The 18,988-nt window shown below is 43.8% G+C and overlaps 1 protein-coding gene across 1 annotated transcript in view; it reads left to right on the top strand.

Moving 5' to 3' along the window:
* ADCY2 (adenylate cyclase 2) overlaps positions 1–18,988 on the top strand; it is an 831,331-nt gene that overhangs the window by 752,742 nt on the left and 59,601 nt on the right. The window contains exon 21 of the mRNA XM_075826916.1: positions 15,536–15,682. Within this exon, the coding sequence (XP_075683031.1) occupies positions 15,536–15,682 (147 nt within the window). The remainder of the gene's footprint in view (positions 1–15,535; positions 15,683–18,988) is intronic.

Below are 18,988 nucleotides of genomic sequence, written 5' to 3'. Positions count from 1 at the left end.
CGATAACCACACCAGATCCCCGACCATAAACAAGGGGTTAGCAGAACGTTTTCTATCAGCCTGAGTTTTTTGTAAGCTCTGGGACACCTCTAGGTTCTTCTGAACCTGGGCCCAGAGTGTACACAGTTCCCGATGAACGACCTCTACCTCGGGATTGTTGGAACTACCAGGTGAAACGGAGGAGAACCGTGGATTAAACCCAAAATTACAGAAAAAGGGGGAGACCCCTGACGAGTTACTGACCCGGTTATTAAGGGAAAATTCAGCGAGGGGAATGAATGAGACCCAATCATATTGACAGTCAGAGATAAAACACCTTAAATATTGTTCTAGAGATTGATTAGTCCTTTCAGTTTGGCCATTGGTTTCAGGATGGAAGGCAGAGGAGAAGGACAGATCAATCTCCAACTTCTTACAGAAGGCTCTCCAAAACAAAGAAACAAATTGTACCCCTCTGTCCGAAACAATATTGACAGGGACCCCATGGAGACGCAGGATGTGTTTGACAAACAAGGTAGCTAACGTCTTGGTGTTGGGTAGTTTCTTGAGGGGCACAAAGTGGCACATCTTACTGAAGCGGTCTACTACCACCCACACCACCGACTTGCCTTGGGATGGAGGCAAATCGGTGATAAAATCCATGGAGATATGTGTCCAAGGTCTCTGGGGAATTGGCAATGAACGTAGTAAGCCCGCTGGTCGGGACCTGGGAGTCTTGGACCTAGCACAAACCTCACAAGCGGCGACGTAGGCCTTAACGTCTTTAGGCAACTCAGGCCACCAATAGTTTCTGGCAATGAGGTGTTTGGTACCCAGGATGCCTGGATGACCAGATAGTGCGGAGTCATGATTTTCCCTAAGTACCCTTAGCCGGTATTGCAGGGGAACAAACAGCTTGTCCTCAGGAAGGTTCCCGGGAGCTGAACCTTGATCAGCCGCAATTTCAGAGACTAAATCAGAATCAATAGAAGAAATTATTATACCGGGAGGCAAAATACAAGCAGGATCTTCCTCCGAAGGAAGGCTGGCCATGAAGCTACGCGACAGTGCATCAGCCTTAATATTTTTAGACCCAGCCCTATAGGTAACCAAAAAGTTGAATCTGGTAAAAAATAGCGCCCATCGAGCTTGTCTCGGGTTTAGCCTCCGGGCAGATTCTAGGAAAACCAGATTCTTGTGGTCGGTAAGGACCGTTACCTGGTGCCTAGCCCACTCCAGGAAGTGGCGCCACTCTTCAAATGCCCATTTAATGGCTAAGAGTTCGCGGTTGCCAATATCATAGTTACTCTCAGTGGGCGAAAACTTCCTGGAGAAGTAGGCACAGGGGCGGAGATAGGTGAGGGACCTGGTACCCTGGGACAAGACAGCCCCCACTCCCACCTCGGATGCGTCAACTTCCACGATAAATGGCTCCATTTGGTTGGGCTGAACCAGCACCGGGGCCGAGATAAAGCACTTCTTAAGGACCTCAAAAGCCTGGACAGCCTCAGGAGACCAGTGGAGGAGATCAGCACCTTTGCGAGTGAGGTCCGTAAGAGGCTTAGCGATGACCAAGAAGTTAGCAATAAATCTCCTGTAATAATTAGCGAACCCCAAAAAACACTGTAACGCCTTCAGGGAGGCAGGTTGGACCCATTCCGCCACAGCCTGAACCTTGGCGGGGTCCATGCGGAATTCATGAGGAGTGAGGATTTGACCCAAAAATGGTATCTCCTGTACCCCAAACACACATTTTTCGGTTTTTGCAAACAGTTTGTTTTCCCGAAGGACCTGGAGCACCTTCCTGACATGCTCAATGTGGGAGGGCCAGTCCTTGGAAAACACCAGTATGTCGTCAAGGTACACTACAAGAAATATCCCCAGGTAATCTCTCAAAATCTCATTTATGAAATTCTGGAAGACTACCGGCGCATTACACAACCCAAAGGGCATGACGAGGTATTCGAAATGACCTTCGGGCGTGTTAAACGCAGTCTTCCACTCATCCCCCTCTTTGATGCGGATAAGGTTATATGCCCCCCGTAGATCAAATTAGAGAACCATTGGGCCCCCTGAACCTGATTAAAGAGATCAGGAATCAAAGGAAGGGGCTACTGGTTCCTTACAGTGACCTTGTTCAGGTTACGGTAGTCAATGCATGGCCTAAGACCACCATCCTTCTTCCCTACGAAGAAGAAGCCAGCACCTACCGGAGAAGTAGAGGGGCGAATGTAACCCTTGGCCAGGCATTCCTGGATATACTCTGTCATGGCTTCACGTTCGGGACAAGAAAGATTAAATATCCTACCCTTAGGAAGCTTAGCTCCTGGTACCAATTCGATAGCGCAATCGTATTCTCTATGAGGAGGTAACACTTCGGAGGCCTCCTTAGAGAAAACATCAGCGAAGTCCCGAACAAACTCAGGTAGCGTGTTCACCTCCTCAGGGGGAGAAATAGAATTAAAAGAAAAACATGACGTCAAACATTCATTACCCCATTTGGTAAGCTCCGCAGTATTCCAGTCAAACGTGGGATTATGCAACTGCAACCAGGGAAGGCCTAAAACCAATTCGGACGATAATCCCTGCATCAACAGTACAGAGCACTGCTCCAAATGCATGGAGCCAACAAGGAGTTCAAAAACAGGGGTATGCTGTGTAAAATAACCATTAGCAAGAGGAGTGGAGTCGATACCCACTACCGGTACAGGTTTAGGCAAATCAATCAAAGGCATAGCAAGAGACATAGCAAATTCCACAGACATGATATTAGCAGAGGACCCTGAATCCACGAAGACACTGCCGGTAGCAGACCTACCACCAAAAGAGACCTGAAAGGGAAGCAAGATCTTATTACGTTTCATATTTACGGGAAATACCTGTGCGCCCAAGTGACCTCCCCGATGATCACTTAGGCGCGGAAGTTCTCCGGCTGCATTCTTACGCTTAGGACAGTTGTTCACTTGATGCTTGTCATCCCCACAGTAGAAGCAGAGACCTTTCTTCCTGCGGAAATCTCTACGTTGTTGAGGGGACACGAAGGCTCCAAGTTGCATAGGTACCTCTGAGTCTTCCGGGGAAGAACGAAGCAACGGAACCTCGGGAGGCATCATGGGGGAGTCGGAGGAGAAAACACATAAATGTTCGCGTTGTCGTTCCCTGAGACGTCGGTCAAGTCGTACCGCTAAAGCCATAACCTGGTCTAGGGAGTCAGAAGAGGGATAGCTAACTAGCAGGTCTTTCAGGGCATTCGACAGACCCAACCTAGAAGCTACGCACCACTTCCTAAAGTCAGAACAATACTCCTCAACAGGTCTCTTACCCTGACGTAAGGTCACCAGCTGACTCTCGGCAAAGGCAGTCTTGTCAGTCTCGTCATAAATGTGTCCGAGAGCAGAAAAGAAAAGATCAACGGAGGAAAGTTCAGGGGCGTCAGGAGCCAAGGAGAAGGCCCATTCTTGGGGCCCGTCCTGGAGCCGGGACATAATTATACCCACTCGCTGGCTCTCAGAACCTGAGGAGTGGGGCTTTAAGCGAAAAAGTAAAGCCTACAACTCTCCCGAAAGGAGAGAAAAGCCCTCCGGTCCCCTGAGAACCGGTCGGGCAACTTGAGGTGGGGTTCAGGAGGTGAGGTGAGGGGAACTACCAAGGTAGCATCAGGCTGGTTGACCCTCTGAGCCAGGGCCTGGACCTGTAGGGAGAGACCCTGCATTTGCTGAGCCATGGTCTCAAGGGGGTCCATAGTGGTGTCAAGAACCAGGGTAGACTAGGTATATGGGCTTGTGATTATGTAATGACAGGGATAGGGAAACGAACAAGTGAGCCCTAATCTACCCGCCACTCTGTCCCTGCCTACTTGCAACGACCCGCCCTCGGCGACGGGGTACAACTGGGCGGCGGTCCCTACGCTCAGTAAGTGCACGAGACAAACATACAAGGGCATACAAAGCAAAGGGAAAGGGGCAGTTGCCCACGGCAACACCGTGAGCAACAGAGTGGTGAACGAGCCAAGTCAAACCAGGAGAGCACGAGGTACCAAACGCAGAGCAGAAGAGTAGTCAGTAAGCCAGGGTCAGTATGGAGCAGGATCAAATAGTTAGGAGCTGTAGCTGGGCCAGGAAACCACACGGAAAGAATCACAAGCAAGGAGGAACAGGAAAGGCAGGTATAAATAGACAGAGGGCGGGAGCTAGCTCCGTCTGGCCAGGCTGCGATGGGCTCTCCCACTCCTAAGCCTGCCATCCTGAGTGGTGGAAGAAGGAGTCAGTCTCAGAGACGTAGATTCAGGTGTAGACTGATTACCTATGGGAGTTAACCCCGAAGCTGTGCCTGGCAGATCCTTTACAAAAACGGAAGGTTTTACCTGAGAAACGCAACTCAATACTTATTGTCCAGATTCTCCAGTTTTGAGAAATATCCCACATGTGGCCCTAGTGTGGTAATGGACTGAAGCACCGGGCTCCGAAGCAAAGGACCACCTAAAGGATAATGAGGCCTCCTTTTTATTAGGTACCCTGTCCGGTTTGAAGAGGTCTTGTGGTACCAAATCAGTAGAAACCCCCCAGAAGTGACCCTATTCTGGTAACTAGACCCCTTGAGGAATTCATTGTAGTTTTCATGGGGTGCATGCGACTTTTTGATAAATTTTTGTTCTATTTTTAAGAGTGACTAAAAAAACAGCAATTCTACTATTGTTTTTTTATTCTACTTTTTTACAGCGTTCACCGTGCGCTATAAATGACATATTCACTCTATTCTGCGTGGCGATACGATTACGGTGATACCATATGTTTATACTTTTTTTATGTCTTATGGCGTTTGCACAATAAAATACTTTTTATGAAAAATCATTTACTTTTTGTGTTACCTTATTCTAGGATCCATAATGGGGTTTTTTTTCCCCATCAAGAAAGCCGTGTGAGGACTTGTTTTTTGCGTAACAAACTGCATTTTCGATCAGTACCATTTTTAGGTACATGCAACTTTTTGATCTCTTTTTATTCCATTTTTTGGTAAGTGAAGTGACCAAAAAATTGTGATTCTGGTATGGTTTATTATTATTTTCTTTTACGGCATTCACCTTGCGGGATAAATAACAAAATACTTTTGTAGTTCAGGCCGTTACGGACGCGGTGATACCAATTATGTATAGTTTATTTGTTTATTTATTTATTTTTATTCATAATAAAGGACTGATAAGGGAAAAAGGGGGATTTTTACTTTTGTTACTTTTAAAAGTTTTTTTTCTTATCTTTAAACAACTTGTTTTTAACTGGTTTTAACTTTATTACTTTGTCCCACTAGTGTACTTGATGGCAGGAGGCCATGATCACTATTATAATACACTGCACTACATGTGTAGTGCAGTGTATTAGAGCTGTCAGCTACTCACTGACAGCAAGCATAGTGGGACCTGACTTAGTCAGGACTCACTAGGTTTCCATAGCTGGTATAGCCGGACGCCATTGTTAGGCGTCCTGTTGCCATGGCCACCATCGCCGGCTGCTATCGTGTAGCAGGCCGACGATGGTAGCTTAACCCCTAAGAAGCCGCAATCGCTATTGAACGCGGCTTCCAAGGGGTTAATCAGCGGGGACACAGCGATTGGTCCCCGCTGAAGGAGCTGCGGCAACTGCTGTATGAGGCAGCAGCTGTCACAGCTCCTGTATGTGTCGGGAAGATGGCTGAAATGGCCGTTACTCCCGTGACGCACTATTCCGGCGCTGAGAACGAACTATGCACTTAGCACGATGGAAGAGTACGTCATTGAGCGCGAAGAGGTTAAAGGGTGGAGCCTGGTCATGCAGCCAGGTTTGTAAAATGGCCTTCACACCCGCTGCTGCCACATAATGTAGCAGCTTATACGCCCATGGGAGCATCTAAGTGTGTCTGGGTTTATGTAACCAAAAATTGCCTATAATGTTGTTTCAGGAGTGTAATTAGTTAGGTTTTGAGTTGTGTAGGAACGACTATGGGACCAAAAATTCTGAATGTTAGGGCAGGCCCAGAGACAATGATGGAGATTGGCCTCCATGGTGTGGCATTTAAAACATTGAGAGGTGGGATATAAACCTGTTCCGTGGCCTACAAGAGGAGTTAGATAAGATCTGTGCGCTATTTTGAGTCTCATTTTAAAAAAAATCTAGCCGAGGGAAGAAATTTATGAGCTTGATCCAGAACTTTCAAAATGATATTGGTAGTGAGCGATTGATCATCAATCTGCCATTTTATCAGTGGTGTTTGAGTTATGGCATAGTCCCGTGGCAGGTGTAAGAACTGGTAATTCCTTGTTATTTGGCCTTCAGGTATGTTTTGTCTAGAGAAACTTTGGAAAAGAAAGTGGTTCCATTCCTGATCTGACAATTGTTTCAAGAAAATTGTGGTATAGCTTTTGGCCTGTAAATAAAAAAAGGATTAATGGGCACATTCGGGAACTTCAACCTTATCTCAGACAGCGTAAGCATCCTCTTCTCCAACATATGAACAAAGTATTTTATTGAGGTCAGACCCATTGCATGCCACCTACGAAAGATGCCATGGGGGTTGCTGTGCCTGGAAATTAGGGTTGCATATCAATGGCAGGTGGAGAGACAGCAAAGGGTAGAGCTGAAAATCAGTTCTGATTTTTTGTCATGTCCGCCAGGTGTTAAAAAGTAAAGGGTTGTTTCTAGTGTCAATCGATAAATGATTAAAAGGAAGTTGTAGAAGATTATTAATTTTAACACTACACAACAATTGTTGCATCAATATATAAGGAGATATCCGTTCACTTGATTAATTTAAATTGTATCACTGCCTATATGAACATATAAAAATAGAATTTTATTATAGGAAAACCATACTAAAATAGGGCTAAATAGCCAAAATTACTAATAGAGGCGTAAGCACAGTTGACCAGCACAGAAGGGGGGGCAATTGAGGGTACTTAGTGAAGGTACCGCACACTGCTGAAGCGATATTCCCCTAAGTGTGTTATGGAATAAACACTTGGTCAATCCGTGCCAATAAAACGTGTCCCTACCCGTTTCCGCACCGCTAGTGATCAGGGTGCTTCATCAGGGGTCACACTGATGTAAATTCAACACATTTCTATTATGGGCGGAAGACACCTATTGCGTGTCTCATAACATTCACTCGGCTCGTGTACGACACTAGTCAGCTGGTCGAGGACTAGTGTCGTACACGAGCCGGGTGAATATTATGAGACACGCAATAGGTGTCTTCCGGCCATAATATAGATGTGTTGAATTTACATCAGTGTGACCCCTGATGAAGCACCCTGATCACTAGCGGTGCGGAAACGCGTAGGGACACGTTTTATTGGCACGGATTGACCAGGTGTTTATTCCATAACACAGTTAGGGGAATATCGCTTCAGCAGTGTGCGGTACCTTCACTCAGTACCCTCAATTGCCCCCCCTTCTGTGCTGGTCAACTGTGCTTACGCCTCTATTAGTAATTTTGGCTATTTAGCCCTATTTTAGTATGGTTTTCCTATAATAAAATTCTATTTTTAATCGTTCATATAGGCAGTGATAGGAAGTTGTAGAAGAGCTACAAGTGCACGACCCGGGAAGAGACTAGAGTCAAGAGGAGTAGCTATTTAACAAGAAGTACCATGGAGACAAAGCGAAGCAATGCCGGCAAACTATATTGTTTGATCTTGGGGAAATTAATCTCCCCTTATTAGCCCTTGGTTGCTGCAGAATATGGTAAGCTAAAAAGTGCCCCCCCCCCCCCATATAGAAGTCCTATAAAGAAAGTTAATCTGTTTTTCATCCACTGGTGTAAGGTAAATTGGAAGCGTGTGTAGGAGATAGAGGAGTTTAGGAAACTCAGTCATCTTAATTAGATTTGCCCTCCCCAAATCTTTTCTCTAATTGTGAGATATATTGGGACATGTTAATAATAATAATAATAATAATCTTTATTTATATAGCGCCAACATATTACGCAGCACTTTACAATTTAGAGGGAACATGAAAACAATATCAGACATTACATAGTGACAAAGTTCATTTACAATTCAAACCTGGGGAGTGAGGACCCTGCTCGCAAGAGCTTACAATCTATGAGGACATAAGGGAGACACAAAGTGTAATAGTGTTTGTTCTGTACAATGGTCCGGCCATTTTTATACACATGCGGTGGTAACATAAAGCTGCATGAGCCGGTCACCAGCCAGTATCCGTGTATGACGGACATGAAGAGAAGGAGTGTGAGGGAATCTTATTCTGATGACTAATCTAAATGGAGGGCCATGAAAAGGAGTCAGATTAGGGAATGTTATAGGCCTGTCTAAATAGATGTGTTTTCAGGGCACGTTTAAAACTGTGGATATTGGGAATTAATCTGATTGTCTGGGGTAGCACATTCCAGAGGACGGGTGCAGCACGAGAGAAATCCTGGAGACGGTAGTGGGAGGTTTGGATTATGGAGGATTTTAATCTAAGGCCGTTGGCAGAACGTAGAGCCCGAGTAGGGTGGTAGACAGAGATGAGGGAGGAGATGTAAGGAGGTGCAGCACTGTGGAGAGCTTTGTGGGTGAGAGTAATAAGTTTGAATTTTATTCGGAAGGGGATGGGCAACCAGTGCAGTGACTGGCACAGATTAGAGGTGTTGGTGTAGCGGTTGGTCATAAAGATGAGCCTGGCTGCTGCATTGAGGATAGATTGGAGAGGGGAGAGTTTAGTGAGGGGAAGACCGACTAGTAATGAGTTACAGTAGTCAAGACGAGAGTGAATCAGAGCAACAATGAGAGTTTTGGCAGTTTCCTCCGTAAGAAAAGAGCGGATTCTGGAGATGTTTTTTAGGTGAAAATGACAGGAGCGTGAAAGTGATTGTATGTGAGGAGTAAAGGAAAGATCTGAGTCAAAAATAACCCCGAGACAGCGGGCGTGCTGCTTAGGAGTTATGATAGTGCCACACACAGAGATGGAGACATCAGGTTTAGGGAGGTTAGTAGATGGTTGGAACACAAGGAGCTCAGTTTTAGAAAGATTCAGTTTCAGATAGAGAGAGGACATGATGTTAGAGACAGCGGACAGACAATCACTGGTGTTCTGTATTAGAGCAGGGGTGATGTCACGGGAAGAGGTATATAATTGGGTGTCATCAGCGTAGAGATGGTACTGGAAGCCAAATCTGCTGATGGTTTGTCCAATAGGAGCTGTGTAGAGAGAAAAGAGGAGTGGACCTAGGACTGATCCCTGAGGAACACCGATATCAAGGGGAAGAGAAGAAGAAGTGGAACCAGCAAATGACACACTGAATGAGCGGTCAGAGAGATAGGAGGAAAACCAAGAGAGAGCCGCGTCCTTGAGGCCAATAGAGTGGAGCATGTTAAGTAGGAGTTTGTGGTCTACAGTGTCAAAGGCTGCAGAGAGATCCAAAAGAATCAGGAGAGAGGATTTACCGTCCGATTTAGCCACCAAGAGATTATTTGAGACTTTAGTAAGGGCAGTTTCTGTGGAGTGTAGAGTGCGGAAACCAGATTGTAAGGGGTCAAGAATGGAGTTAGCAGAGAGATAGCGGATAAGGCGAGAGTAGACCAAGCGTTCCAGGAGTTTGGAGATGAAGGGCAGATTAGAGACTGGTCGGTAGTTGGCAGCGCTGGATGGGTCAAGTGTTGGTTTTTTCAATAATGGGTTTATAATGGCATGTTTAAAAGCGGAGGGAAAGATACCAGAGGAAAGAGAGAGGTTAAATATTTTAGTGAGGTGACTAGTGACAGCTGGGGAGAGGGACTGGAGGAGGTGTGAGGGGACAGGATCACTAGGGCAGGTAGTAGGACAAGAAGAAGAGAGGAGCCTCGAGACTTCTTCTTCAGTTATTGGGTCAAATGCTGAGAGTGAAGAAGAGGGAGTGCGGGGGGGAAGGGGATCGATGTTACTAGGGGACTGGGAGATAATATCATGTCGGATGTTGTCCATTTTAACTTTAAAATAATTGGCCAGGTCTTCAGCACTGAGATCTGTGATTGGTGTCTGCACTTTAGGACTAAGGAGGGAGTGCAAAGTATCAAAGAGGCGTTTTGGATTATTAGATAGTGTGGAGATGAGAGAAGTGAAGTAGACTTGTTTGGCGCGGTGAAGGGCAGAGTTGTAAGTTTTGAGCATAAATTTGTAATGGAGGAAATCTGCATCCAAATGCGATTTTCTCTACAGTCGTTCGGCACATCTCAAGCACCGCTGAAGAAAGCGGGATTGAGGCGTGTGCCAGGGTTGTCGTCGTCTTTGTCGGGTGGTTCGGAGTGTAGTGGGGGCTGCTTCATCCAATGCATTTTTGAGAGTGTTATTATAAAGTTTGGCAGCCAGATTGGGACAGGAGAGGGAAGAGATAGGGGACAATGAGGACTGTAGACTGTCTATGAGTTTCACAGTGTTAATGGCATGTAGATTTTTGTATGTCTGATACGTAGGGATGACCTGAGGAGGCAGAGAATATTTGATAGTAAAGCAGAGAAGATTGTGGTCAGAAAGTGGGAGAGGAGAGTTAATAAAGTCAGAAACTGAGCACAGCCGGAAGAAGACCAGGTCAAGTGAATGCCCGTCTTCATGTGTAGGAGAGTTAGTAAGTTGTGACAGACCGAGGGACGAGGTTAAAGATAGAAACTGGGAGGCAGATGAGGAGATTGGGTTATCAATGGGGATGTTGAAGTCACCCATGATGAGAGTGGGTGTTTCAGAGGATAGAAATTGTGGAAGCCAGGCAGAAAAATGGTCCAGGAATTGGCGGGGTGAGCCCGGTGGGCGGTAGACAACTGCCACTCGGAGGGGAAAAGGGTGAAAGAGTCTGAGGGTGTGGACTTCAAAAGAGGGAAATGTGAGTGAGGGGACCGGGGGAATGACCTGGAAAGTGCAGTGTGGGGAAAGAAGTATACCTACTCGAAAGTGCAGTGTGGGGAAAGAAGTATACCTACTCCTCCACCCTGCCTGTTCTCAGGTCTGGGGGCATGAGAGAACTGGAGACCACCATAAGATAGAGCAGCAGGGGAAGCAGTGTCAGACAGGTGTAGCCATGTTTCTGTAAGAGCCAGAAGGTTGAGAGAGTTAGAAAGGAATAAGTCATGAATAAAGGTGAGTTTGTTGCACACGGACCGAGAGTTCCAGAGAGCACAGTTAAAAGAGACAGGAGAAGACATACAAGGAATGGCAAGAAGATTTGCAGGGTTTCTATGTGTGGCAGGTAAGTGGTTGAGCTTGGCAGAAGAAAAGGGAGGCCCAGGGTTGGGAGAGATGTCCCCTGCAGCTAATAGCAGGAGAATGGAGAGAGACAGCAGATGGTTCTGTGATTTATGAGAGTGTTTTTTATGTTGGGCAGTGGGATGAGATGGGTTAAGTTGACTGAGGAAAGTGAATAGTGAATGGGAGCTGTACATGGGTGAGGCCAGGAGAGAAGGACTGATGCGGACTGTTTTTGGGCAAGTCTTAAATCGGCGATAGGATTGCAAACCAAGAGCAGCTATAATGATGAGAGCGGTGGCAAACATGTTTGTTTACAGATAGTTAGAAATCTAATATTGAGTGCATGGGCTAGTTTGTCTGGTTTGGTAATGCAGCTTACCTGTCACTGACCCTGTGCAACTGCCATGTATAACTGCCAGGACACTTTGACAGTATGACACTTAGACAGAGATGACTTCTGCCGTCGTGCCCCCCTGCACGAGTGCCTTCCCCATATGCTACATCTAAATTTATAGGGGAGTAGATGCTCAGATCTAGGCCTAATTAAGCTCGTTCAGTTATTAATCAAATCAACTAGACACATGAGGTGAAAAGCTATGCAGAGATAAACAAACAAACTAGCAGGTCTGGATGATCATGAAACTTAACGACGATCAAACACTTTGACAAAACTTTGAGATAACATTAGACTATATAGCAAGACAGGAAAGCATACCATAAAGCAGTACCATAAAATAAAAGTTTCAGCTTTTTGAAATGCAGCTACAGCAGGGATGAGGTTCATGCAGGAATGAAATGGATTATATACCATAAAATAAAAGTTTCAGCTTTTTGAAATGCAGCTACAGCAGGGATGAGGTTCATGCAGGAATGAAATGGATTATATACCATAAAATAAAAGTTTCAGCTTTTTGAAATGCAGCTACAGCAGGGATGAGGTTCATGCAGGAATGAAATGGATTATATACCATAAAATAAAAGTTTCAGCTTTTTGAAATGCAGCTACAGCAGGGATGAGGTTCATGCAGGAATGAAATGGATTATATACCATAAAATAAAAGTTTCAGCTTTTTGAAATGCAGCTACAGCAGGGATGAGGTTCATGCAGGAGTGAAATGGATTATATACCATAAAATAAAAGTTTCAGCTTTTTGAAATGCAGCTACAGCAGGGATGAGGTTCATGCAGGAGTGAAATGGATTATATACCTGTATGAAGAGAAGAGAGATGGATGTTAGATCTGTGCCATGTATAACTGCCAGGACACTTTGACAGTATGACACTTAGACAGCGATGACTTCTGCCGTCGTGCCCCCCTGCACGAGTGCCCCCCTGCATGTTAAGCCTATATAATTTAGCTGGGTGTTTGGAGACTTATACCCCCAAATATGTTAGTGCTGAAGATTTCCACCGAAGCGGGAAAGCCGAGGACCATAGGGGTATTGAAGGTCCCATTAGTAATAGAGATTTCGTCTTGTCCATGTTCAACACATAGCAGGACAGTCACCCCAGCCTATCCAGGTCTCAAAGGAGTGGGGCCAACACCTGTTTAGGATCTGACACTGCTAGAAGAATATCATCCGCGAATGCGGCTACCTTCAAGTCTAAATTATGTGATTTGATTTATCTAAAAATCTGAGTTTGTAACAGGTGACTTAACAGGAGATCGATGGAGAGATGAAAAAGCAAAGGGGAAAGGAGGCAGCCCTGTTTAGTGCCTCTAAATATATCTATAAGGGGAGAAGTTAGCCCATTGACCAACACACGTCGTCACATCAAAACGCAGAAGCTGTACAAATTGAGGGAAAACCGGGTCAAATTGCAATTTTTAAAGGACCGCATCCAAAAAGGCCACGCCACTCTGTCAAAAACCTTCTCTTCATCAAAGCTCATGAGCATGGTGACCGGTTGTGTCATATCCGGTGCCAAAACTGTTGCAGCCACTGCCGTTCTAATATTTTTTTTATACTGGTCCTACTCTTTGTGAACACAGTTTGGGCCTTAGAGAAGAAGGTGGGGAGAAAACATTGGAGTCTGTCCACCAATATTCAAGCCAAAAGTTTAGAACCCTGATTTAGTAGCGATATCGGGCGATTAGATTGGGGTAAGGATGGGCTTTATCTGGCCTCGGTATAAGCACTGTGCGAGATTCTCTGAAGCGGTCAATGGGCTTATTATGTATGAAGGCATCGTTATATAGATTCGTTAGAAGTGGTATAATTTGGGGACCTAACATTTTGTAATATTCCGCTGAGAATCCATATGGACCCAGTGTTTTCCCATTAGAGGCCAAATAGCCTGTCTCACCTTTTCCTCCTGAATCTCAGAGTTTTTGCATATATATATATGCCATTCAGTGTCTAATACATATTGTGCCACCATAAAAAGACTGCTCTCTAATTATTATGCATTGTTTTCTGATTTTAAAAACAGTAGTGAAAATGCACCATGCACATTTGAGACCTAATTTGATGCTTTACACAGCATTACCCACAATTGCAAAGCCTCTGAGGTGAAATAATAAAAGGTAACCCCAAAGAAGTGACCCCATTTTAAAACTACACCCCTCCAAGGCATTCATCTAGTCATGTAGTGTGTATTTTGACCCCATAGGTGTTTGAGAAATCAGTGCTCAATTGATGCTGCAGAGTGAAAATTTTACACATATGCCATTTTAGTGACAAATATTTTGTGCCCAGCTTGTGGCTCATGAATTGTTAAGAGTGTTCTCCCAAGTAAGGTAATACCCAATATGTGGTCATAGACTGGTTTTTGTTCACAATGCCAGGCTCGGAAAGACCACCTTTTGACTTTTGGAGCGCAGATTTTTACTTGGTTGTAGTTTTGTTTGGTGTTGGCATACATCAGGGCATAATCAGATAATATAATAATGGGGAAGATAAATAATGAAATTATTAATCCATGGATGTGTGGTACTCTTTTGAGCAATCCTTTATGCACAGACCAAGTTTTTCGGGGCTGGTGACGCGCTGACAAAATGGTATCCCCTTTTAGAACATATTCTGCACCTTTTGGGTCCTTCCCTTGTTTACCGTTTGGGGAACTTCTCCAGGAAACTATTCTCCTGGTACAATACGGATGGCCTTGCTGCCAGCAGAAATGATGACGTTTTGGGGCAGAAATGTTTGAGCTATCTCTGCTGCATCTACGGGGTCCTCTTGTGGGGCCTAGCTTTTTCGAGAGTTACAAATTTTTATTTTTCCGTTAACTGAGCTATATGAAGACGCCCCAATGGTAGCCCGACGGAGCCCATTAAAGTCAATGGGTTCCATCAACCGCAGGGGGTGTGCGTGGTGCAACATAATCGCCACTTCCGGTTATTCCCTTGTTTTGCTCCTGTGACAGAGCAGAATAACGGAATTGCAAGTGCAGGTGTAAACCCAGTCTAAGTCCCACTAGTGGACTTGAAGGCCTAATCTTCTGATCGCAGGTATAACACATTGCCCTACTTATATATTGCAGTGTAATATAACTGTTAGTTTTACACTGACAGGCAGTCTATTAAGCCGACGTAATAGGCTTCCGTACATAGCAAACTAGAAGGCCATTGGTAGGCCTCCACCGTGGGGGGGCAGATGGGGTACAGAGGGAGCCCCCTCCCTCTTTAAACCAACTTAAATGTCGCTGTCAATGGTAGCATCTAAAGGGGTTAAACGTCCGGTATCGACTGGAGGTTTGGGCAGGGTGAAAATGAGGTGGATTTTTTTGCTCCACAGTAAAGTGTGAATGTGTATTTTAATGTTGCTAATATCTTAAGGATGAGGCTACATGTAAATTATTCTTGATAAATGTGCAGGCCCTCAATTTCAAAATTAAGCAGTCCTTAGGCCCCAAATCTGCAGGTGAATTGCGGTCCCATTCATTTCTATGGGCCCATGCACACGCCCGTGGTTTCCACAGTCCCTGCATTGCCCAGGAGCCTGGACTGCAAAAAGATAGGACATGTCTTATTACAGTCCAGGCTTATAGAAATGAATGCACGCGGCCATGTGCACGGCCCGCAATTTGCGGGCGGCCCGCGGGTGACACACTGCGGCCGTCCGTGCCGAAAATCACGGCCATGCACACCACTCCGGTCGTGTGCATGAGGCATAAGTCTTTAATTCCTTAAGGGTTTCAGTACATACATCATTATATTGCAGGAGATACACATGATTGGACAGCTTATAATGTCACTCGAAAGGCCCTGGATAGAATATACATACAACAAAAATTAGTGCTATGCAATGCCCTAATAATACTGACACACAGTGTGTAAAGAATAATGTCTGAATAAGTTGCTCATGTGCTAGATCTTTGTATTCATTCTCAAACATCTAAATTATTTACTTGTCATTTTTTTTTTTCAGGATTTATATCATCAGTCATATGATTGTGTATGTGTCATGTTTGCATCCATTCCGGACTTTAAAGAATTTTATACAGAATCAGATGTAAATAAAGAAGGCCTGGAGTGTCTAAGACTTCTAAATGAAATCATTGCCGATTTTGATGATGTAAGTTTTGTTCTTAGACATCTAGAAATATATAAGCAATTTTTATGTGCTTGATGCAGGATACATTTATTGTGATTTACAGTTCCATTTTCATTACCACACATTTGACTGCTTCATATGACTAGTGTTCCATTATTCCACTAGTACGTTGTTTTGTTTGCTAGATTTCAAATCCTTTGTTCACCTCCAGTGCAGTTATCGATGTTACTTTTTTTTGTAAAATGTGAAAATTATAATGGTCTGTCATGTACCGGAGATGATAACTAAAAAAAAACACTGAACCTTATTTTGCTGGTAGATGGAGTAGTGGCTGTTTTCCTTGACAGCTCTCCTGACATTGTCTGTTTTAGTAAACACTTGTATTTACAATAGTAACACAATTCTAGAGCATCTTTTCTTAGGCCCTATTCACATCTGCGTTGGAGACTCCATTAGGGTCCCCCATTACAGATCCAACCTAAAAAATAGGACAGCATGCAACGGAATCGGCACTTCTGGTTATTCCTTTGCTCTGCTCCTCTGACATAGCAGAACAACAGCATGGCAAGCACACGTGTGAACTGAGCCTTAGAACATTCCATAGTGGTGTTCTTTTGTTATCAATTTATTCATAAACTTCTAGGATGAATAACTGGGTGTTACCATTCCCTTTATTATACCAACATGTGGTTCAAAACCGAAAGCTGCAAATTTAATACAGTGCGCTGTACGCTATAAAAGACACTGCTTGTTCCCTAAGGCAGGGTTTGTAGACCTTGTCTTGAGGACGTTTTTTGGGATGGCGTACAATCAGTATTAAGGCATGCGGCGTATATATTAGGCGCAGTTGGAAAGTGGTTCCCGCAAAACGCAGTACCATTATGTCGCATTGATGCTCAGAAGTTGAGCCCGCGCCATCACAGCCGTGTGTCAGCTGTATAATACAGCTGACACCTTGCTGTAATGGTAATGACCGGAGCTAGGTCACTAGCAACCACGGCATCTATGGGGTTTGTAGCTGACTAGTACATCTGCAACGTGATCACGGGGGTGTAGATAGTTACCTAACAATAACCTTCTAGTCTGCCAAGTATGGAAGCCTATTAGGACCCACCTCCAGCGGCTCCTAATAGGCTTGCTGACAGTTTCAAACTGACAGCACTAATACATTACACTACGTAGGTAGAGCAATGTATTATTTTAGCGATCAGTGATGTAGGCCTTCAAGTTCCCTAATGGGACAAAAAAAAAAATGTTCAAAAAAAAGTCTAGAAAATGTTGAATAAGAATAAAAAAAATAGAGTTTCAAGTTGAAAAAACAAAAATTGTGTTTGATCCCATAATAAGTCTTTTTTATTCTTGGGAAAAAAAACAACTATACATAATTGGTAAAGCCGCGTTCACAACGACCCGACCTATATAACTACACAATTTATCCCACATTGTGGACACTGTAAGGAAAAAAAATGAAAAAACACATGCCACAATTGCTTGGTCTTATCTCCTCCCAAAAATGGATTAAAAAGTGATAAAAAATTCACATGTACCCCAAAACAGTACCAAAAAAAATTACAACTCATCTTGAAAAAAACAGCTTTTGTTGATGCAAAAATAAAACTGTTATGGGCGACACAGAAAACAAATAATTGAAAAAAAAAAAAGTGATTTAAACGTACAAAAGCTGCAACACATAAAAAAAAAACTATATACATTTGGTATCGCCATAACCGTATCGACCCACAGAATAAAGTTAACATGTAACTTATGTCACACTTTGAATGCTGAAAAAACCCCAAAAAAAATAAATTCCAGAATTGCTGTTTCTTGGTGATTTCCTCTTCCAGAAAATGAAATAAAGTAATAAAGTTGCATGTGTGCCAAAAAAACAAACCCTCCCACAGTTCCATCAACCGGAAAAATAAAGTTATGGCTTTAGTAAGGTGTGAAGGAAAAAAATCATGATGTGCAGGCCAGAGGGAAACACTCCTTCTTGTAGTAAAACATAAAAAAGCTATATAAATTTGGTATCACTGTAATCGTACTGACCAGCTGAATAAAGTTAATATGTCATTGATAATGCATGGTGAACACCCAAAAAATAAAATAAAACGATGCCAGAATCGCTATTTTTTGGTCACCCTGCCTCCCAAAAACTTAAATAAAAAGTGATCAAAAAGTTTAATTCCCCCAAAAATAGTACCAGGGAAAGCCCCTATACAGCCCCATGGATGGAAAAATAATTAAAAGTTATGGCTCTAGTGAGGCGGGGATGAAAAATTCCTCCTGATGTGCAGGCCAGAGAGCAACATTCCTTCAGTTTCAAGAGGTGGTCGCCAAGACCCTAGTATTTGGCAACCAAGGAGGGCCATAGCACATCTGCTGGTAATGAGGGCACCCATATTGTACCAGGACAACACTTTCCCAGCAAACTACAAAGGAGGAAAAGTCCCAAAAAGTACAGATTGTGTTTTAAAAGGGGGATAAGAAAGGACACAATTATCAAAGCGACACTGGCCTGTTTTTAAAGTATTGCTTCACAGCGTACAACACATCTATGGATAGTTCTATTATTTACCCCATTATATACCACCTTATTATGCGCTGGTGTACTCCGCACAGCTTAAAATGAAAAACCAGTAAAACTCCAAATAAAACTACTACCAAACAAAATCTGGGCTCCTAAAGCCAAATGGCGCTCCCTACCTTATAAGCCCTACAGTGTGCCGAAACAGCAGTTAATGTCCACATGTATGGCATTGCCATACCCGGGATAATCCGCTTAATAATTTATGTAATAAGATTCTCCTGTGACACAAACTGGGCACAACATAATGTGCACTGTAATGGCATATCAGTGGAAAAAAATCAATTTTCACTTTGCATCATCCGCTGCGTATTAATTTCTGAAAAACACCTGTGGGGTCTATATGCTCACTATACCGCTTGAGAAATGCCTTAAGGGGTGTAGTTTCTAAAATGGGGTCACTTTTGTTTTGGTACATCAGGGGTTTAGCAAATGTGACAAGGAGTCCGAAACCATTCCAGCAAAATCTACACTTCAAAAGTCAAATGGAACGCCTTCCCTTCTGAGCCCTCTCATATGTCCAAACAGCCGTTTATAACCACATATGGGGGATTATGGTACTCAGGAGACATTGCTTTACAAATGTCTATGTGCTTTTTCTCCTTTTTTCCTTGTGAAAATGAAACATTTGAAGCTAAACTACATCTTACTGGAAAAAAATATATTTTTCATTTTCATGGCCCAATTCTAATAAAATCTGTAAAAAAGCTGTAGGGTTATAATACTCACTGCACCCCTAGATT

The sequence above is a fragment of the Rhinoderma darwinii genome, chromosome 5 (genome assembly GCF_050947455.1).
Source record: "Rhinoderma darwinii isolate aRhiDar2 chromosome 5, aRhiDar2.hap1, whole genome shotgun sequence".
In the NCBI taxonomy this organism is placed as follows: domain Eukaryota; kingdom Metazoa; phylum Chordata; class Amphibia; order Anura; family Rhinodermatidae; genus Rhinoderma; species Rhinoderma darwinii.
The sequence above is the reverse complement of the archived record's forward strand: the minus strand, read 5'-3'. Positions and strand labels throughout refer to the sequence as shown.